We start from the raw sequence: 24,093 nt of genomic DNA, 5'->3' as shown, positions 1-24,093 counted from the left end.
TAATGACTTGCAGTTTTGCCGGAAATCGAGATAAACCGTTTTTTACCATTAATCATGCCCCCTTTTCCACTTCCCGACCTCATATCGCCCGTTATTTATTTTTCCTTTCATTTTTGTTTTTATTCTCTTCCATTTCCAATGGGTTCCATCGTACTCTCTTTTTTTTGGTATTCAAAATTTATTGACACAGGTCTATTATCTACGGTTAAAACGTATCCTGTATTTTAAATATTTGCATAGAGACAATAATAACTAGGTCGCGGATTATGTATTATGAAGGCTTCTAAAATACTGACCTAAGGTTAAGGTTTAGACATTTATAATTGTGAGTTTGACAGTCTTGTCGAAAAAAGGCAGGCGGCTGTCAAAACAAATTGTTACAAAATTAAGTACCCTTAATTATTTTGAAAGGGTAATCATTGCAGTCTATGGATGAGTGTGGTATAAGAGGGCCTTATTAAAAACTGGTTCCGAAACACTTTCAAAACCAGGCTACTCAAAGTAAACGTCCTTGGGGCAGAGAGTGATCCTGGTACAGCATTATATGGTGTTTGAACTGGCATTTCATGTCATTCATTTCAACTCTTTAGGCGGAATTAGTTTATTAGTTTTGATACTTTCTGTATCTTTCCTTGTGAGAGGGTGATCTAGATTTAGTCCTGAGTATTTTTCTGAGAAAACTCGATTTATTCCTTCTCCAGTATTAGCTAGCCTAAAAAATTGATCTATCCTCTAGTTTTTTGATAATTAAACACATGAATATCTCAAATAATGCAAGAAAACAACATTATAAAATACAGTTCAAGTTCCTTCTCGCCAAGACTCGCAGAGTACTCGAGGGGTCGATATTAAAACATAAAAGTTAACAGCACCGTTCGCATGAAATGCTCATAAATTACGTAGAATTAAGGAAATTGTTATCAATGGTCAGTCGCTCTTTAATTTCTTTTGTTTAATCTTGTCTTGAATAAAACAGCTCAAATTTCACCTATTATCCTTTTGGCTTATGCCATCAATAAAAGTAATTAACAGAGGTTACGATTCCGATGCCTTTTATATTAAAACAATTGAAAATTAACAGAAGCAGATGTTTATGAAATTCGAACAAACAACAACAAATATTTATAACACGAATATTGATATGTCGAACAGAGACTCAACTTTCTATCATTAATTCTCTGTAGGTATGAATTCAATTAGAGTGGCACAAAACTTTAAGCAACAAATTATTGTAGTGTATAATATATATTGTTACGTGAATTTAACAGCTAGTTACGTAATGCACAGGGATGTTTGTATCCATAGTACTTATGAAATGAAACACAATTAAAGTATTTATAAAATGAAAGCTTCTTTAGCGGCGTTGAGCACTTTTCTTGGGAGGGGTATAAAATGTTAAACTCGCGTCAGGACACGTGACCTGATCGAAAATTCGTAAGACATTCGTTGAAATTATAGAGGAAAGGTCATTTTTCTGAGAGATCAACATTTTAATGTAAAATAATTGTAATAGTTCTGAAGAGTTTCTTGAGTCACATTATCGTTAGCTCTTCGTCTTATCCTTTACTGTCCATCTCCAATAAATCATCATCTCCAATATTGAAATATGTGATGACTTGTTTGACTCTATCAGTACCGTCGGAGCGGCCCGTGATAATGGACGCCAAGACCCGAAGCAACACTCGTCTACTTGAGCCATTCGACGAAGGAGACGATCTCGAGTTGCTTTGTGAAACTCATGGAGGTAAATAGTATTATAGCTTGTAAATTTAATAATTTCATGTTCAAACCGGAAATACTCACGATTCATCGGTTCTGTAGCAACTTGTTTCGGACTATTCGGAAATCCTTCATTAGTGTTAGAGGTTAGTGAATTCCCGGTAATGTCCCATCTCGCACTCCCAACCGTCTCTCAGTGTGCCGATTCGGGTAAATAGGTACATTAATTTCAGCTTTTATTTATATATTTTACACAGCGACTTTTGGGTATAATGTGGTTGCCCTGTGCTCCCCTGGGGGAAATAAAGGAAGTCCCAGGCGCAAGGATGTCGTATGATAAGACTAACGGCATTTACCAGTGGGAGGCTACTTTGCACAGCATGCCGGCTAGATTATGGGTACCACAACGGCGCTTTTTTCTGCCGTGAAGCAGTAATGTGTAAGCATTATTGTGTATCGGTCTGAAGGGCGCCGCTATTGAAATTTATTTTTATTTATTTTATTTTTATGGAATAGGAGGACAAACGAGCGTACCTGGTGTCAAGTGATCACAACCGCCCACATTCTCTTGCAATACCAGAGGAATCACAAGAGCGTTGCCGGCCTTTAAGAAAGGTGTACGCGCTTTTTTTGAAGGTACCCATGTCGTATCGTCCCGGAAACACCGCACAAGGAAGCTCATTCCACAGCTTTGTAGTACGAGGGAGAAAGCTCCTTGAAAACCGCACTGTGGAGGACCGCCACACAGCCATTACTGGAAAAACGAGACTTAACTTATCTCAAGGTGACGAGGGAAATTGCATGTAGCAAAGAATTTTTGGGTTTTTCGAGAATCCTGAGAGGCAATGCATTGTAATTGGTAGGGCGTATCAATAACTGTCAGCTGAACATCCTGCTCGTCTCGTCCCTTATTTTAATTTTTTTATGAAAATAAATAACACATCAGGATTATAGTATAATTTTTTTTATCATAAATACACAAAGTATGCAAAGCATGGATGTTTCCATAAGAATAATATTATAATGAATTTAATAAAAAACATCTTATCTAAGACTTTTTTCAAGGTTAAGTTAGATTTTTTACCCAATTACTTTAAAATTGAATCGAAATCGCACTGTTATGGAAAACATACAAATGATTTAAATTTGGGTAGGCGATCCCCGACCGAGCCTCATCTGGTACCTGGAGAACACTATCATAGACGACTCGTTCGAGCACCAGGAGGGTGGCATCACCACCAATACGCTCTCCTTCCCCCGCGTGGGTCGCCAGCATCTCAACGCTCGGCTCATCTGCCGGTCTTCCAACACCAAGCTGGCACCTCCACTGTCGAGGCTTCTCATATTGGACATTAACTGTGAGTATCACAGCTATATATATACAGTATGGAAATATCTCAATATTAGTAAAGTTTTTACATAATTTGAAAAAAGGTACGGAATTTTACCAGTGGGAGGCTCCTTTGCACAGGATGCCGTCTAGATTATGGGTACCACAACGGCGCCTATTTCTGTCGTGAAGCAGTAATGTGTAAGCATTACTGTGTTTCGGTCTGAAGGGCGTCGTAGCTAGTGAAATTACTGGGCAAATGAGACTTAACATCTTATGTCTCAAGGTGACGAGCGCAGTTGTAGTGCTGCTTAAAATTTTTGGGGATTTTCAAGAATCCTGAGCGGCACTGCATTGTAATGAGCAGGGCGCATCAATTACCATCAGCTGACCGTACTGCTCGTCTCGTCCCTTATTTAAAAAAAATAAGAATAACTACATTGTTCTCCTTTGTATGTATCAATAAGCTATTTTTATCTTAATCTATATTAATATTAAATTGTAAGGTCTACATATTCTTTTAACCCATAGAAGAATTGAAGCAGGTATATATTCAAGCATATATCTTGGCTTACAGAGGCCATGTCTGTAACATTCGTAATAAATAAATACCTAAGTTCAGTTATTAAACATATGAGGTGTAAAATGCTAGTTTATGAACATATTGGAGGAGGAGCCGTAAAGGGATGGCCAAAAATGCAATGTCCCAGATGCCGAAGATATGGAGAGTCCGTAACATCACGCGAATAACTTAAACCAAATTGGTGACTTCACTAGTTTTCTTCATATTTAGTTATGGAGCGGAGACCTGGACACTGAAAAAGGCCGACAGAGACCGAATAGACGCCTTTGAAATGTGGTGCTGGAGAAAAATTATGCAGATTCCATGGACCGCCTTTCGCACCAACGTGTCTATTCTAAGAGCACTTAACGTCAAAACTAGACTTTCCACAATATGCCTTAGTAGGATGCTGGAATTCTTTGGGCATATTGCTCGTAAAGAGGGTCATAATCTGTAACAGCTGATGGTGACAGGCAAGGTAGATGGCAGGCGTCCCAGAGGACGCAGTCCTACGAGATGGTTGAACCAAATACGATCTGCTCTAAACATGAACTTCCATGATGCCCTTCATAAGGCTAAGGATCGTAGCAGATGGAGAGGAATCGTATGGGAGAAACTGATGCAGCGGGGGAGTCACAACCCACAGTAATGAGGAAAACGACGCAAGGAGGAGGGAATGATTCCTTGAAGATATTTGAAAGTCCATAACATCTAATAATCTGGTTATCTCGCAGTACAAAAATGACTTATTGCATATTTTCGATCTCTCAACTATTCTTCATTGTAGTCTCTACCATTTTTTGGTACATAAAAAGTAATGGTGTATTGGGCTTTATTATTATTTATATAAAAGGCATTAATTATTTTCTCAAAATTGATTCCTTTATAATTATTTTTGATGTCATTTCTAATATACTAGACACTACTACCACTTCGGAAACAAGTGGCGCTCTGAATGAGAAAGATGGCGCAAGAAACTCAACACGGTCAACCTAGAATCTTTGGGGTGTCAAAGGCTTACCTTACTTAATATTTTAAGTAGACACCTTAGATTGGTCTCCGCTGCGCTCTAGCTTTATTACGGCAACTATTACATGCTTGTGTGCGTGGCATCTTGACACTCAATTGCATCTTTCAAATTTTATACGATAGGCTTTGTGTTTTTTTTCATTGAAATTAATAACACTATTAAGGAACTGCACCGGCAAATGTATGCATCATACATGCTTTCGTATTCGGTTTGTATACGTATTTCAGGTCCTGCTTTCAAACTCACTCATTTTCTTATTTAATAATTTAGTATACGTAAATAATACACGATTAGAATGTCTCGTTTTTCCGAGAAAATTTGAAAAACTAGACGTCGCGAGTAATCATCTAGATGATGGAAATCTTAGATAATATCTGTCACAGGGATCCCGCAAGTGTACCCGAAATACTTGCTACAAAAAGAGATGATGAGATATTGTGAGACGTGTAACAACTGCCTATATGACGATCACAACCACTATGTCAAGAGTGCTATGACTAAGAAGACATGTTTGACCATGACGAGATTTATTTGAAAATTTTCGCAGTGCGGCCTCTGACGGTTCAGATCACCAACAAGAGCAGCAAGCTATCTGCAGACCACGATTACAGGATCAAGTGCAGGAGTACTGGATCCAGGCCACCTGCCGTTATCACCTGGTGGAAGGGAGTCAAATTGTTAAGAAAAAATATCCAATATGTGAGTAGTTTTACGTGTGTGATTGCAAATAACCTATTTGCAAACACACACATCAAGATTCATTGAATATCATTTAACTATTTAAACTTAATTTAAAGATCGAGTTTCTAAGCCTGTTATAAAATAAAAAACAGTAAAAATAATATTTGAATCTACCCTCCGCAATAGTTTTAACAACTATTGCGAAATATATTGAAACCTCTGCGGGCATGTGCTAGTTTTTTAGTAATAAACATAAACTAATTATGTATCGGCTAAGTCGAGTTAGTAAGTCCTTTGCAGGACGATGTAGGTCCTTTTAGAACTTGAACCCAGAAAATGTCCAAAACAAAATATTGTTTATGTGCTAAAGGTTACTGTAACATAAATGATTTTTTAATGATACCACACACTAGAAATTGCGCCGAGACTCTGATAGAGCCTCTTTACTTGATTTTTAATAAATCTATACAAACTTGTATTTTCCCTCATATTTGGAAATAAGCACACATCATATCAATACACAAATCGTGTACCCTGGGCGACTGTACTAATTATAAGCCTACAAGCATATATCTTACATACATCTTATCCAGTTTTTCCACAATATTAAAATCCTTAGTTTACGACCCATACCTATACCACCACTTTATCCTGCATATCACTCAGAAGCAACACGATTTTTTTTTAAAAGGAAGGTCAACCGCCAGTAACTTGATGGACAAACTTTATTTGTAGAGCTTTCAACGATCATGGTCAAGTTGACTATCTATACTGACATCCAAAAAGCTTTTGATAGAGTAAACTATGGAATATTGGCCTGTAAATTGGAGACTATGGGTCTGCATAGTTGCCTCTTACGTTGGATAAAGTCTTATATATTCAATCGTAGTCACTCAGTAGCTCTACAGGAATTCTGCTCACGACGAGTTTCTATCCTTTCCGGCGTCCCTCAGGGATCCAATCTCAGCCCATTGATATTTTTCATATATATTAATGACCCTAAGTTATTTTTCCCTCCTTTATGCGAATGACCTTAAACTTTTAATCGAATTTAAACTGTTACTGATTGTATTAATTTACAATTGGATCTTGATACTCTACTCGATTGGTGTAGTGCTAATAGTATGAACTTGAGTATTTATTGCAGTATTTAGTTCAAATCAAATCAATCAAAGTTTTAAGCAGAATACATTTATTTCATTAGAGTGGATCTTATCGTTGGATAAGTAGTAATGAGTATAATATTTGCATAAAAGACCATTTTTTGTAATTGTTTGTCAGATTCAATATTACAATGCCAGTTAATAATATGGTTGTCAGTAATGCAAGCTTTTTTAAATAGAAATTGACGATGAAGATCATCGTCTGGTTATAAAGTTCAATATATTTGCTTTATTTATTTTCTTATATGGAGTGAATTGGATTGGAGTACTTGAAGAAGATTCTAACTGTTGTTTTTTCCTTTTATTATATTCCTCAGGATCTTTTATTATCAACTTATCATTTTTTATGAAGGCCAATTTGCCCTTTTGGTATTCTTGTATCAATTTTGGTGTTAATTCTTTTCTTTGCATTCTCAGCGAATATTGCAGTAATTTTACAACAATATGTACAAGTATATATTATTATGTATTTATTTGTATATTGTAATATTGTGTATGTACTTGTACGTGAATTTTGTGAGTACAAAATACTTACTTTTGCTTCTCAGTTTTCTGATTCAAACTCTACAACCAGCGTAGTGATTCTGACGCCTGAAGCCGAGGATCATAACGTGAAACTCACCTGCAGAGCTGATAATCCGAGGATACATGATGCAGTCATTCAAGACTCCTGGAAGCTCAATGTACATTGTGAGTTATCAATCAATCAATCTTATAACCCAGGTTAATACAAGCAGACGATATCATCATAATTATATATTTTTTTTCAATTAATTTGCGAAATCAAATATCACCTACCTAAAACTTTAATAAATTTAAAAATAAGAGAAAAAACTTATAGAACATATTATTATCTTTCTTGTATTATGGAAATTTTGTTATACGGTGTTTTGTGTTATCGAGCAAATATGCGCCCTTTATTCGTGATGCTGAAAACAATTTTAGTATTCACTCAACACGAAAAAAATCATTGCAACGACAATGTCATGTATTCTTGCAATATTATATACACTATTAAATATGTGGGCAAACTGAGAAGTTGACAATAGTTAATCCTTGGTTTCTTAATTTCCTTCTTTTTTCTAAGCCGCTGATTAATGAATTACCTGAAAGAGGCTCCAAGGTATTGGGCATGATTAGGAAAAACCAATATCTTAGTGTCTTTGTTATATAATATAGATACATTATCAGAAATCTGAAATATATAACGAAAAGTTGGTGGTAAAAGAGATATAACAAAGAAAATACGTCCTTCTGTGAAAATGAAATGAAAAACATGTCGTCATAGTAATATCTAACGCTAAATTGCAAAAGTAACACTAACTATCGATATCAGTAGATTTTCTCAACAGTAAAATAAATCATTGAACAACCTCACTGCTGATAATATCAAAAAATACAATAAGGTTTCTTTTGAAACATGCACTACACTTCTATCTTCAATATAAGTGTACTGGTTAACTGTTTTATATGCTTTCCTGAGTACATTTCGCTTAATATGACTTGATCTTTGGCTGAGATAGTCTTAAAAATAAACGTAGTGTCCGACTTATCAATATATTTTTCTAGTAAACTTTCGGCTATACTTGTCTGAGAATTAAAAGTTTAGAGAAAAATAAATTGAAGTATTTGAGCCACGTTCAGTTCACATTCCATTATCTTTTTTACATAAACTAGTTTTATACTTACTGCTGAGATTCAGTGCTGCTTATTTAATAAACAATGTTAATAATGACAGCCAACATTGTCCTAAGTCTTTTATCGATTTTAGACAAAATAGTAAAGAAAAGGTAGTAAAATATATAAACATATTACAAAATTGTTTGTAAGCTAAAGCGCGTACACCTTCCTTAAAGGCCGCCAACGCTCTTGTGATTCCTCTGGTGTTACAAGAGAATGTGGGCGGCCAGGTGACCCGTACGCTCGTTTGTCCTCCTATTCCATAAAAAAAAAGCTAAGGAGTGGATTTATTATTTATTTTGAAAGTGTAAACATAAATCATGTAACTTTAATGGATACATTGAATTATGAAACACCTATAGAAAACCGATGCATCGATATTAATTATTAGATAAAATTGGTATATATTTGTTTTTATTCAAAATATGACTGATCTCTGACCAATACTGTCTTAGAAACAATTTAATACAATAATTTCTTTGCAGATATTCCAATTGTGACTTTAAAGTTTGGTTCCAATTTGAATCCACACAACATTACCGTAGGTGATGATGTTTATTTCGAATGTCGTGTTCAAGCAAACCCCAAGGCAACTAAACTGTCATGGTTTAAGCAGGTATGTGTGTCGGTTTATATTGTTAATATATAAAATATCACAATATTTTTAAATTTGGTTGACGAAAACGGTGTATGGCTCAATATTCAAAAACACTGCTGAAACACTAACGATACGCGAGGGAGTAATATTTGAAGATCATATTGTATGAAGAAAACAACATAAAATATATTGGCAGTTGTACTAAGTCAAAACTTTGAAGTTTTGTATTAAAATTTGAAATTTCATAATATTTAAAAACAAATGATTATTTTTTTCAATTTAGTTTTAAAACTTATTTTCAATAATATAATAATCAAACAAAAACACTATTTGGATATTGATCAAAGTGCCACAAAGGCGTTTGAATAGAGATATTAAAATTCAAATATTTTTATTCAAAATAGGATAAGCAATCACTTATTGAAAGTCAAAATCTACCACCCATTCAAAAAAGTATTCCTCAGATCTGAGAAGATCAGGCGCAAATCCCAGCGAGCCCCTTTTTATTCATAAAAATCTTAATTAGAACTCTTAGATCAAGATAACCTTAAGAAACAGAGGTAGCAGTTATTTCGGCCAACGAGCCAGTGTACTGTCATCACACGTGACATCAGATTTATCTTATTCATTGTAGTTATGTTATTTTTTTTTTTTAAATGGAAATCCGGGCAATATCAACCGGATTTTATAGCAACATTGATAGCATTAATGAAATATAACACATCACAAACGAAATCCATTTCAATCATAGTGTAATACGACACAAAAAGTGGTCCCATTCTTTTCGCAAACTTAAGAGTCTCAACTTTCAGGTGGTTGCAATTAAACAACCCTTAGAACCGAAACACAGCAGTATGATTAGTGTTCCGAAGAGCTGTTTGGCATGATTTATGCCACCGAATTCTACATTCGCAAGACACGCCACAAATTAGGATATTATCCCTACCATCCGGATTCGTGGCGTTCATCCACAGTGCAGTTTCAAGGAACTTTCTTCCACGTACACCTAAGGAGTGAGCTTCCTTCCTCCCAAAAAAGCGCGTACACCTGCATTTCCTCTGTTGTTCCAAAAGAATATGGGCATTGGTGATCTCTTTAAATCAGCTGACTTGTACGCTCGTATGTCCTGCTCTTCCATAAAAATGATACACACAGAGTCTTAAGACAGAAATAGGTGCACTGGACAATACGATAATTTTACATGAATATATTATTAATATTTGGTTAGGGAGTAGAGCTTCGTCACAACCCTCAAAGTGGGGTGATCTTGAGTGAGAGCACTTTGGTGCTGCAACAAGTGAGCCGCGGTAATGCTGGAGACTACAGCTGTGCTGCAATGAACGAAGAGGGAACTGGCTCCAGCAATGACCTCAACTTAATCGTCAGATGTGAGTGAAGAACTATATATCGGCTTAAATTGACGTACGGCCGTTCCCAATATCCAGTCTATCTCCGGTTGTAGCCTACTTGACATAAAAATCGTGACTATCGTTGACTTTTCTGTCCCAATTAATTTATCCACGGTAACTCACCTTATCCGTACACGCTGTCTGTCAATGGGAGGATGTATATATAGCTCACCAGCGATAGACGTTTGTATGGAAATTGCAATTAACGCGTCCCAATATACGGCGATAAGAATGACTTATCGGGTATATTGGGACAACTTAAAATTATTGATAGCTAATAATTACTGAAAGTAGAAGGTAGTGATTTATCTCTATCTGTAGATAGTATATTGGGAACGGCCGTTAAGCACCTTTTTCTCTATTTGCCCTGTGCTTCCCCGGGGCTTTAAAAGAAAAAGGATGCAAGGTAGATTATGGGAACCACAACAACGACACCTTTTTCTGCCGTGAAGTAGTAATGTGTAAACATTATTGTGTATCGGTCTAAAGGGCGCCGTAGCTAGTGAAATTACTGAGCAAATGAAACTTAATATCTTATGTCTTGAGGTGACGAGCGCAATTGTTGTGCCGCTCAGATTTTTTGGTTAGTTCAAGAATCCTGAGTGACACTGAATCGTAATGGGCAGGGCGTATAACCAATAAAAAAGATTAGGCACCAAAGCAACGCTACTTAATTGTGGAGTAAATTTGTTCGTTAGTTCACTTCTTGTATAGTTATTATTAAGGCTCTGGCTATGTAATTATTTTAATAATTGAGAAATCAAACCAATCCTTGATCTAAGCGGTCAACATTGCTCTAAAATTGATACCACTCAACGGGCAATTTACAAATTTAATTGGAACCCAAACTGGTACATATTGAGCTCACTTGTCACGAGACTCCTCGAGTTTAATCTCACCATTTGTAAGAATTAAACCTCGGGTATTACAATGGTGTCGCAAATAAAATTTAATTTAATTAATTCAAGGCAATAATTGGCACTACCTGGATCCGCTTTTATTTAATTAGCTTACAGTCGAGATGTAATTTTAGGGAAGTTATATCAAACATCAAGATAAACAGTAACTAATTTGGGTTTTAATTATTAATAGTCAGATAATAGTCAATTGATGACACCTTTATAATTTTTAGTCATCACATCCTTTAAAATTATCATCTGAAGATGTATATTTATACAATAATTATTACATTTTCCTTAAAGGCCGGCAACGCTCCTTTAACTCCTCTGGTGTTGAGTGTTCAAGATAATGTGGGCGTCGATAATCACTTAACACCAGGTGGGGGATGTGGGTTCTCTATGCATCTTCTACCTCATTTATCATGGAGAGTCCTCAGAGCTGTTCGGGTTGATTCCAGTGGCTGAATTCCACCACCGGACATTGCAAAGTACCACCCGAATCACGTTGACGTGTGGCATTCCACAATCGCACATTTTGCAAGAAATTTTTTGCCTCAATTACCGGCTGCGGTTTTCCCGAACCGATACGAATTACGGACCTTCAAGAAAAGAGCATACCTCCACCTTAAAGGCCGGCAACGAATCTCTTGACATCTGATATTGCGGATTCCATGGGTAGTTGCCTCACCTCTCCCTATCCTGTGAGTTTCTTGCCCGTTTGCCCCCTCTTATATAAAAAAAAGGTGAAACGCTCATTTGTCCTCCTTTTCCATAAAAAAATATCCAAATTCCATTCTTCTCAATCCGATCTAGTTCAATTAATAAGAATCTTGAGCTAAGATCCCCTGCAATAGCCACAAAATATTTGATAAGATTATTCACATTTAATTAATTCAAATGAACAGATTCACCGAAATGCGATGCTTCTGTCGACGGTCAAGCTTACGGAGCTTTGAGAAGCGAGACTGTTCAATTACTTTGCAAAATAGACTCAAACCCTCCTCCCAGTGAATTCATTTGGGCATTCAACAATTCTGGAGAGTACAAACTGATCAAATCAAGGTGAGATATTATATTATATCATTCTTATACTAACATACACATCTAATCACATACAGTCAAACTTGTTTAAGGGGGACCTGGATAAGTGAGGAACCTCCATAACTGGAACTCATGCTGAGGTCCCAATATGTACTTTGGTACTGAATTACCTTTGTTAGTGGGCCGAAACAAATCTCTATATTTGGGATTCTTTATTTCGATTAATCATCATCGTTTCCTCTACAACTTAAACAACGAGTGAATTTTATATGGATAAACCTCTGTAACTCAGAAAACATCGTTTGGTTTATTTACTTACATCTTATTCTACCCGCAAATCCCGCACTTAACTACGTAAGTAATTTTGAACTTCAATGAACTTCAGTTTTAGTTTTCCTTACTATCATAAGGAAGTTTATTTGAAACTAATTAACTAACTAAAGAAAAACTATAATGACGATTTTCTAAATTGATATATTCTGTTCCATATTGTATAAATTCATAAAAACGCGTTTGAATATTTTTGTTTATTACATTTGTATATGTATACCTTTATTTTTTTGTTTAAAATCATTTATAATGTTTACATAACACTTTATTTTATTTAATAATTGCACTTCTATATCTGAAATAACATGTTTTCTTACCTCTATTAATGGAACCCTCTGTAAATGAGACAGATATTTATTTATACCTGGATATCTGAGACACTGGGTATGTTGAATACCTCTATAAGTGAAACCAATTTGCAGGTCCCACGATGTCTCACTTAACCTGGTTTCGCTGTATTAGTATGTTTCTATTCCTTTAATTTTATCTGTCATTTATACAGTCACGATCATTAATATAAGTACATACTTCAATGAGTCTTTAAAAGTCTATACTCTATGACCTAAAAAGCATTGAGTATCGTATTTTAATGTCGCCAAATAAGCACAGTTTTTTGGTGCCACAGACTACTTAATCTACGTTAGGTATTGTAGGTTCATAGAAATATTATGTAATGCGTAGTACATACTATATTACATAATGATTCATATATTGGATGCAGCACCTTACCAACAAAATTGATTTGTATATTACAGCCATTGTAAAATACTCTATTTGATTGAAACGAGTGGCCGTTGAGTTTTTTGTATGTTCTCACGAGCTAAGCTAAAACAGTTGATTTTGTCGAACATAATATTGTAAATTCAGTAATTTAAATTAAATATTTATATTGACAATTCAAAAGCGCTTAATGTAAGCCTAATTGAATAAAGTTTAATTGACTTTGAATTACAAGAACGCGAGCATTGTTGAAAATTTGCAATGATACTACATTCGACCGATATCTACACAAACATATCTCCACAGTATATCTACCTCATTGGAGTACACTTCAACGATCCTGTACACTCCCGTGAAGGATGAAGATTTCGGGACGATACTGTGCTCCGCGTCCAATTCGGCGGGGAGACAGGCAGTACCGTGCGTCTTTACGGTGTACTCGGTTGGTAAGTGTAAATTTGATACTCTACGTGGGGCACTCAGAATGTTTTGGGAAAGTTAATACCTTATAAATAAATAATAAAACGTTCATTTTCAGATAACTACGATCCATTGTTAGTAAACTTATCATATAATTGTGTTAGTAGTTATATCTTCGAAGGGACATATTATTTATTTTTATTAAATGGCCAACATACGGACCCGCTGTTGGCTATCGCCTACCGATAACTGTTACCTCTGCAAATGCAAACATAGCCGACGTGGCACAAAAACGTGGCAGCTCCAAGAGTGCTCTGAAGGCGTTGATATACTGGACTCGCAGGGCGCTGTACGATTTATTTGTATAGCACGCCTACAGGCTACTCGAGTAGAGCGATGAGCAGTACGCTTTAAATAGAGTTTGTTTTACTTCTGTCGAGCAACGCGCGAATCTGCGTGCTATCATATATGCTGCGCCCTGCGTTCCCTCTCCATGTCAACACCATCTTTTAAGTCTTCGGCTTCAAAGTTCCCAAAATATTAAAATTGCTCTATTCTTTTTAGACGATAAATTAATTGGCCATATATCGATAAAATAATTTTATTAAATCTTTTCAAAATACTTTCCACCAGCCTATGTATATTATAGTCTCATCGCCTTAACCATATCTCGAGGCACTTTTTCCAGTCTGCCGCAGACACTTCTTCTACGGCCGTCTTGAACGCTGTTAGCGCATCTTCTGTGAAACGAAAACTGAATTCCTTTCAGTTTATTTTTATTTTAGGATTAAAAAAATATAACAAAAAGAACAACCGACTTCAAAAGCACTACACCAAAACAATAGATATAATATGTACTATTTAGTTATAAATAATTGCGTATTTTATACAATCTAATTAATTAAGTAAGTCTGTTAGTCGTTAAGTAGTTAAATTGATCATCATATTTGACTATGACAATTACTTGACCATAACGACGTTATGGTAGGTGACTCAAATATTCGGATAGCATAAAAAAGATTCGGATTCCTACGAATTGAAGAATTCCGTTACTTTATCATGGATCCCATAATCAGAACCTAACTAAACTCACAAAACTTCCTTTGAAGTATATCCTTTCCATTAAAAAAAAAATATCGAAATCGATTGGCGCGATATTGAGTTGTTCGTAAATTTGTCACATACTTATAGCAATTTTTTATGGTTTTCTCATTGTTGCCATTGTGAGATCTGGATTGCAAATTGGATTTGGCAATAGGACCACAAGGGAAGCACCAGCTTTCAAATAAAAAATGAATTATCGAAATCGATGCACCCAGTCGAAAGTTCTGAGGTTAAGAATTTGAGTTGAGAAAGTTATGACACATAAAAAAAAGCAAAACGACGCATTAAGCACCTTCTCCTTTTTGAAGTCGGATAAAAAGAAGTCACACGGTGCTAGATCAGTATTGTAAGGAAGGTGACCCGTGACTTCGACCTTATTGGTGTCCTAGAAGTCCCTTGTTTTGAGCGCTAAATGGCGTGGGCGCATTGTCATAGTGAAGCAATAGCCCGCGGAGCCCGGTATACGGTCTGTTATGGGTCTCTTTTGAGTTCGCTTTTTAAAAAAAACATTTATTTAACACAAAGAAATATAATATATTATAAGGAATATGAAGACTTGATTATACAATAATAGTTTTAGAGACCCTTGGGCAGAACCGTAACTTATGAGAAGCGAGCACGAACTGGCTGCCCGCGCGCAGCTAGGGCTTATATAACTGATTCAATAATGCTGGTTGAGATGGAATAGCAATTAAGTCAGCATTAATACCTACATAACTGGGGTATAACACCTCCCCCCTTAGAAGGAACTTCGGGGAGAATCCGAAGTTACATCATCTTAAATCTTCGTTCTAATAGAAGGTGATGGAATTTCGTGAAGTCCGGAATTATTACTTTCTATATCTTCTGATTTTGTTTTAAATATTACCTTTGGTATCGTTACTTTAGGTCTGCTGCCAGGTCTTACACATTTATAAAATTTATACGAAACATAAAATAATATTATTACACAAATGAATATAGTTAGAACAGAATAATGTATCCCGTATTTAATAATGTGTGGACTTTCTATAATTTTGTCTATGTTCTGAAGTTGGTTTAAGAAAATGTGTTTATTTAATTTAAAATCATCTAAATCTATGTTCTGTAGTTCAATAGGGGATACATTATAACTGAGTTGATTAAATTTAGTTATGTTACAACAGTTATCACTTAACAAATTAAAACTTGGATAACCAATGGGTACAGAAACATTTAACGAATTATACTTAGGAATTAAAGTAGTACTTTTACAATATCCAATACAATTACTGGGTAGCGTGAGTATGCCGGTACCTAAAATGTCAAATTCGAAAATTTTTGAATTTCGACAATCTATGGAAACTTTGTTCGATGCAGATTGTATGAATAACCATTTGTTGTTCTCTATGGATTTCCAAATATCTAAATGACCGTAAATAAATTGGTATTCACAATTTTTGGGTGTTTCACTTATCACTTTCGTCATAAATTCACTTTCACAAATGGGTTTCATTCCTGAGGAGTAAATGTTTGTTATATCACAAATATAGTTTCCAGGGACAATATTCTTACAAATATCTAGATCATTTAAGGTACAATAATGTGTTTTGTCTTTTGTCATTGGTATGTATTTAGAGCTGGGTAATATGAGACTAAAAGTATTGGGCTTATCTAGATTATGTGGCGTTGGTAGAGCAACACTGTGAAATAAAACATATTCAGGGATAGAGACTAAAGGTATCTGTAATATAAAAAATATCTTATTGTTAGTATAGTGATAAATTAGCCTAGATACATTTACAATAACATTAATGGAACTTATATCTAATTTTACAGGTAATTTCAGATCGCTAGGCAAATACTGATGGTTATCGACGAGCTCTTTAAATAATTGTTGCGGGGTAATTACTGATGGATGCAGAATATTTTGGTTGCCAAATAGAACTGCATTTGTTAAATCTTCCAGATGGAATGACAAAGTTAAGATTGAGGTTTCTAAATTATTAAGAATTTGATACATATTAAAATGTAACAACATTTGATTTGTTTCGTTAGTGACGTTTGCTAGTTTTATTGAGAGTTTGTCGATAGCCTTATTTAAATTGATTTCACTGACCCTTATTTTGTTTACTGTATCATTATATGATGAGATTGTTGATGTAGTTAATAAAATATTGTTTTTCATCAGTGAAGCCAATTTAATTTGATTTTCATGTAGAGAAGTAATGGCATCATTAAACCGGAGACCGTCGGTTTCATCTAAATTTCCGAATATTTGTTTTATTATTGTTCCTGCTCCACCTATCAAAGCTCGTTTTGATCTTTTCTCTAATAAATGTGAAATGGACGAAAATTCCTTATACATATCTGAATATCGCGCAACCAAAGGACTTATCATATTATGACAGCTTATTTCGACTTGAGCCAATCCAGTCTTTTTACATAAATCTTGAGCTATGGTCAGGGCTGAGTTTATGTTTTCAATATGTGAGTTGAAATGGGATAAGTCAAACGGCATTATGACGTTTAGTTGTCCGCTGTTGATTTTCAGGTAACCAAGATAGTCGAAATAAAGTCCGGGGCTTGAATCTATCTGTTGTATGTAATAGTCTTGTTGGTTTCGAGCCTGACATGGTATTCTGTAAATTATAATATATATATATACTTAATGTAATGGGTGTATACTAGTAATTATTTTAAACATAAAACATTATTCTAATAAACCTAGAGGCTAACTTGTGTTTCTTATTCCTAACGGTATGATTAGGTAAAGGTGAATATCGTATCTAATAAAAAGAAACAAAAACAAATTATAATAGTGAGTATATGATTAATTTTAAATAATGCAACTATGTAATCCTTACACTACGGGTCAAGTTCGACATTTGCCGGTTTCACTTGATCTACATGGTGTGTAACATGACGCCGGTTGATGAGTAATGTGAGAGTGTTATTTCCGTTTACTTTAACTATTTTGTAAGGGCCCTTCCACACCGGGGAGAGTGCCCGTCTGAGTCTAAGGTGATTTTTCAAGTAGACGTATTGACCACTTTTATATTGGACCGGACGAGTGTGAGAGTCGTAGTAGGTTTTAGATGACTCTTTTGAACTCCTTATAAATTCTAACGCTTTATCACGTGAGTGCTTGAGGCGATTTTGGAGCATGCGGACATAGTCTGGGTATGTAGCTCCTGGGGCGTCATTATAAATTGAGTTAGGGATGAATGGCTTACAGCCAAACATTAACTCATATGGTGAATAATGCGTCGTGGAGTGTACGGATGTGTTGTACGCGAGCATGGCTGTATAAACGTATCGGGGCCAATTTGTCTGTTCGTTATTTATGTATGATTTTAGGTATTCTTTTAAGGTCGAGTGACTTCGTTCAAGAGCACCTTGAGTCTGAGGGTGGTAAGGTGAAGACCATAAATTTTTTATTTTAAGGAACTCACATGTCTTTTTGAATAGGTCTGACGTGAAATTGGTACCCTGATCAGCATTGGAGCATTCACTTGTTTCTTCGGCTGTGGTACTCCGCATGGGATATGCAGAAGAGAACTTCGTGAGGTCATCTTGGACAGTAAGGATATACTTTAACCTTGCAGTGCCAGCCTCAGGCAGTGGACCTACGACATCGAGAGATATGCGTTGGAATGGAGCAGTTGAAGTGCTTGTGATCTGCATTGGGGCTCTATTTATTTTCCTTAAAGCTTTATTTTCCTGACATGATTTACATTGTTTGACATATGTTTCGATGTCACTACGCATACCTTTCCAATAGTACGTTTCTTTAATCCTATTGAGCATACGGACGGATCCCAAATGACCTGCCGCGGGGATGTCGTGGTTTTCATACATAATTTTCTTTATTTCGGATGGGGAAGGATATATAATATTATTATGATAGATAACTATTTTTATGTTTGTTTCATGGAATAAATAACTCAACATATTATAGATTTTAATAAAGGAATGTTTTTCAAATGGGTTTTTCAAATCAGAAATGCTAATTTCGGAGATATTTTCAATTACTAGTAATTCGTTTCTAATATGTTTAAATGTTTCATAGATTTCAGGATATGTAGCATTATCAAAGTGATGAACTCTGGTGAATAAGAGGTAATAAATTTTGTTGCCGTTATTTATTTTTATAAATTTGAATAATTCCTTTTCACTGCTAGTAATAGTATCGGAATTTTCTGAGTTGCCTAGGATTTCTGAGATGTACGGGTTTGATTCATCCAAGTCAATTGAAGTGGGGATTAGGATTATTTTTGATGGGCTTTTCAACAAACTTTCATTGCGTTCTTCGATACAAGTGTCGAAGGTCTTATCCTTATTTGATATTGATTTTAGGAAGGTTGAGTAATCGTCAATTGGCACATCCGGGGATGTACTAGTGGATGGTATAGGATCATGTACCTGGACTTCAGGTGTACTTTGTTCTATTAAACAGTCGGGTAGATCGTCTAAGTTTAATTGGGGTAAGTCAGCTGATTCTTGTTGAGGTAAGTCAGTTAAGTTTTGAAGAGGTAAGTCAAGTAGTTCGTGTTCAATTTCATCCCTTAAGGTGTCAGGAATATTGGAAGGTGGATTTAATAAATCTTCCTCAGGATTAAATGAGGGTGGAGAGATGAGTAGGTCCATTAAATCTCTATCGAGATTTTGTGATCTTTGTTCGGCGTTCGGGTTAGTTGTTGTGGGGTTTGTCGATTGAATTGGATTCACAGGAAAACGAGAGAGAGCGTCTGCATTGGAATTGGTTCTGCCTTTTTTATACTGAATATCGTACTCGAATTCTTCGAGTTTTAGTCGCCAACGGATGAGTCTAGATCCCGGGTCTTTACAATTAAATAGCCATTGTAGTGGTTTATGGTCGGTTAAAATTTTGAAACGATGACCATACAGATACGGTCTAAAGACTTTTGTGCCAAAAATTATGGCTAGACACTCCTTCTCGGTGACACTATAATTACACTCTGCTTTATTAAGTGTACGAGATGCATAGGCAATTGGACGGTCCTGTCCTACGTTACCTTGGGATAGGATAGCAGAGATAGCAAAGTTTGAGGCATCGCAAGTTAAAAGAAATGGCTCTGTGAAATCCGGGTAAGCTAGTATCGGTGCAGTAATCAATTTGTTTTTGAGTGACTCAAAAGCCAATTGCTGTTCATTATTCCAGCTGAAAGAAGTGTCCTTTTTTAGGAGAGAAGTTAGTGGTTTGGCCAATTTAGCGAAATCGGGAATGAACCTTCGGTAATACGATACTAACCCAAGAAAGGATTTTATATCCTTGGGGGATTTTGGAGTTGGGAATTCGGAGACTGATCTAGTCTTTTCGGGATTCGGTTTAACGCCTTCTTCACTAATGATGTGCCCCAAATAGGCAACTTCTTTACGGAGAAACTCACATTTTTCAGGTTGTAATTTTAAATTGAAATTTCGGAGTCTATCAAAAACAGATGTAAGGTTTTTTATATGTGAAGCTAGATCATAAGAGTAGATAACTATATCATCCAGGTATACGAAGCATCTAGTACCTTGGAGACCAGAGAGACAATTATTCATCAATTTTTGGAAAGTTGAAGGCGCATTTTTAAGGCCGAATGGCATCCTAGTAAATTGAAAATGGCCCTGAGGCACTGAAAAGGCTGTTTTGGGTGCGTCATCTGGGGAAATGAGGATCTGATGAAAGCCCGAAGCCAAGTCGAGAGTAGTAAAGTACTTACTTTTCCCTAACTGGTCCAGGATTTCTGAAATTTGGGGAATTGGATATGTTTCCCCAATTGTAATGTCGTTTAGTTTCCTATAATCAATTACAATTCTCCATTTGCGTTGCCCCTGGGAATCGGCCTTTTTAGGTACGATCCAGATCGGTGAGCTCCAGGGTGATGATGATGGTTTTATAATATTTTGGTTAAGCATTTTATCAATTTGGGTTTCGACTTCTTTCTTATGACATTCAGGGAACCTATATGATTTTGTGTGAACTGGAACATCGGAGCTCGTTTTGATTCGATGATTAAGTGCAGTAGTATAAGTGAGCTGATCATTGGGTAGATGGAATATGTCGGAGTACTGTGAGCAGAGTTCAATTAGAGCTTGGGATTCCTCATGATTTAAATGACCAGTCCTTAAAGAGTTTATTACTTCTGTAGTTCGGTCAACGAGCTCGGTGAAGGTACTGTTAATTTGCAAGGCTGAGGGATATAGGGGTTCAAGATTAAGTTTCAAGTTTGGATTAATGGTTATAGGGGATTCCGATATGTTTGCGACCGTTACGTTAACACGTTTGTTATCTTTGACTCTTACTATGCAGTTGGATAGAAGTAGGTTATGGGAAAGATGTTGATCCAGGATTAGGCCTTCTTTAAGGTCAGTGTTTTGAATTGAACACTCGATCACAGTCTCTGTACGAGGTGGAATTACATAGTATGGATCATAAAAATGAAGTGGTATTTTAAAATTACCTATTTTCAAAATGTCTGTGTCATAGTCGATGTTACAGCTGAATGATGTAAGGAGGTCGGTACCTATAATGCCATCATATGGTAAATTTATATTCGATATGACATGAAACCTATGACAAATCGTTTTCTTTTCGGCCAGCTGTAATTTTAGACCAAAATGGCCAAGTGTTAGTGTAGTTTCCTCACCTGGATCAATTCCTTTAATATTAATCGATTCCCGTTTTAGATGTTGTTTATATAATATACTGGACTGTTTTATTAGTGATATAGCTGATCCTGAGTCAACTAAGAGCGTAAGGGGAACATGTGAAACTTGCGTGTTTAAAAGAACGTGTGGTAACAACCTTTTAGTTGTGTCTATATTTACTTCGTAAATATTTTGATTGTGAGTGTTTCCTTGATTTGGGCTAGACATGAAATTGGAGACATCGTCGGTTTGGGGCTGGCTACCCTGTTGGTTGATGTTGGTTTTAGGGTGAATAGTACTGTCAATTTAGGGCTGGTTACCCTGTCGGTTAGTGTTGGATTTAAGGTGAGTAGTACTGTCAGTTTGGGGCTGGCTACCCTGTCGGTTAGTACATGGTAAGATGGTAGTAACACTATCAGTTTGGGGCTGGTTACCCTGTCGGTTAGTGTTGGATTTAAGGTGAGTAGTACTGTCAGTTTGGGGCTGGCTACCCTGTCGGTTAGTACATGGTAAGATGGTAGTAACACTGTCAGTTTGGGGCTGGTTACCCTGTCGGTTAGTGTTGGATTTAAGGTGAGTAGTACTGTCAGTTTGGGGCTGGCTACCCTGTCGGTTAGTACATGGTAAGATGGTAGTAACACTGTCAGTTTGGGGCCGGTTACCCTGTCGGTTAGTGTTGGATTTAAGGTGAATAGTACTGTCGGTTTGGGGCTGGCTACCCTGTCGGTTAGTACGTGGTAGGAATTTGTGAATTTTGAGTGTTGTGTCGATTTTGGAAGATCTCCGGCCCGGACGGCACAAGCGCGGGCCAGGCCTTAGTTTAAATCCTGACCTTGACCGGGTTGAGCATCATCAACCTCGTCTTGGCCATAGGCTTCACTAGATGTGTTTTGAAGGAAATTGACACGTGAGGGTGGTCTGAGAGGCCCTTGTTTCTGAAAGGTATTTTGTTGGTTACGGAAACGATTGTTATAGTCGCGTTTCCGACACACTGATATATCGTGACCCGGTATTTTACAGTATCGGCAAATGATACTTGATGATGGGATTGTTGATCCCCGAAAATTAGAAGTTGAAGGCTGTGAATTGGTGTTTGGATTTGGTGACCTTTGTGGTTGCCGATACTGATTCAAAGGTTTTGGTTTGTGCTCATTATTAGGATTTCTCTTGAAAATACTTTGTTGAATTCTCTCTTCAGATATCGCGAGGTTTATGGCCTCGTTAAGATTCTTAGGCGACCTGCATCTCACAATGTTCGAGACCCGTGGTTGAAGGCCCATAAGGAAATGGTGGAGGGCAAGATCCTCCATAGCGGCTGTACGACCAGGTAACTCTTTAGCTTTAGTGTTAGACAAGGAAATTTCGGTTAATAATTGTGAGAGGCAAGTTTCCACTCGAAGCGAATACTGGCTAACGTTTTCCTGTGGGTTCTGCCTACTTTCTTGTAAGTCCGTAAGAAGATGTGAATAATGTTTGCGTTCACAAAACTGGGTTTTAAGAAATTCTCTGAGTTGATCCCAGGATGTGAATTCCTTTATAGAGCAAGCAATTTCTGCCTTTCCATGCAACTGGCTAAGAATATATTTGAAAAGAACTGGTCTTTGTGAGTCGGAAGCTAGCTCATATGCGTTATTAGAATTAATTATAAATGAATTGACTGATTCCCGGCTGCCGTCGTAAGGTTTAATAAATTTAAATAGGGTATTTAGGTCTAATTCAGCCATGACTGTTGCTGCGAGAGTGGCTCTAGTGATTCTTGGCGAATGTATTGGTGATTTAGTTAGATCGGTGGAGGCCTCGTCCACTTCGGGGATGTTAATATTTAATTTAGTATCTTCAACCTTGGAGACTTTGGGCATATTACGTCACGCGACACGTCGCAGGTGTAATGATGCTTGACATAAAATATATAAGATCTTGTAAAATAGTTAACAAACTAATTGATTATAATAATTTTAACAAATAGTCTGGAGGGACCCTAATAAACAGCTCTAGACAAAACAATGACAAAAGACTTACGATAAGGCGGCTAATACGGCGAATGCCTCGAGCATTGATGCGATAAGACGTGATTCCCGAAATGCTGACTCTTCAGTCCTTCACGACGATTGTGTTGCAAGTTGCACGATGAACGACACTGCACGATCACAGGTTCACGATTTTGTGGATAGAGACTTTTTGATTTATTGGATTGTATATGATTTAAGATTACTGGAGATTTTGATTACACAATGAATAACACTTTTCACAATCACAGGTTCGCGGTTTTATGAATAGCGATTTTTGATTTATTGGGTTTAAGATCACTGGGGATTTTTTTGATTACACGATGAATAACACTTTTCACGATCACAGATTCACACTTTTATGAGTAATGATTTTTATTGGTTTATGAATAGTTTAAGGTCACTGGGGATTTCCGTATCCCACCGCTGCCACCAAAAATGTTATGGGTCTCTTTTGAGTTCGCTTTTTAAAAAAAACATTTATTTAACACAAAGAAATATAATATATTATAAGGAATATGAAGACTTGATTATACAATAATAGTTTTAGAGACCCTTGGGCAGAACCGTAACTTATGAGAAGCGAGCACGAACTGGCTGCCCGCGCGCAGCTAGGGCTTATATAACTGATTCAATAATGCTGGTTGAGATGGAATAGCAATTAAGTCAGCATTAATACCTACATAACTGGGGTATAACAGGTCGCTTATCGCTCATGGCAGTGAAAGTTTCTGGTTATAAAATATTATAAACAAACTCAACACTAAGCGAAGCGTTTTGAAA

At 36.4% G+C, this 24,093-nt stretch overlaps 1 protein-coding gene across 1 annotated transcript in view; it reads left to right on the top strand.

The window, feature by feature from the left end:
* The window catches only part of LOC126970950 (nephrin-like), a 122,090-nt gene that overhangs the window by 77,465 nt on the left and 20,532 nt on the right, over positions 1-24,093 (top strand). Inside the window, exons 4-11 of the mRNA XM_050817096.1 lie at positions 1,634-1,744; positions 2,874-3,077; positions 5,189-5,340; positions 7,034-7,175; positions 8,651-8,781; positions 9,992-10,151; positions 11,977-12,133; positions 13,469-13,608. Of these exons, the coding sequence (XP_050673053.1) occupies positions 1,634-1,744; positions 2,874-3,077; positions 5,189-5,340; positions 7,034-7,175; positions 8,651-8,781; positions 9,992-10,151; positions 11,977-12,133; positions 13,469-13,608 (1,197 nt within the window). The remainder of the gene's footprint in view (positions 1-1,633; positions 1,745-2,873; positions 3,078-5,188; positions 5,341-7,033; positions 7,176-8,650; positions 8,782-9,991; positions 10,152-11,976; positions 12,134-13,468; positions 13,609-24,093) is intronic.

The sequence above is a fragment of the Leptidea sinapis genome, chromosome 22 (genome assembly GCF_905404315.1).
Source record: "Leptidea sinapis chromosome 22, ilLepSina1.1, whole genome shotgun sequence".
NCBI lineage: Eukaryota > Metazoa > Arthropoda > Insecta > Lepidoptera > Pieridae > Leptidea > Leptidea sinapis.
This window is presented reverse-complemented; position numbering and strand designations above follow the sequence as displayed.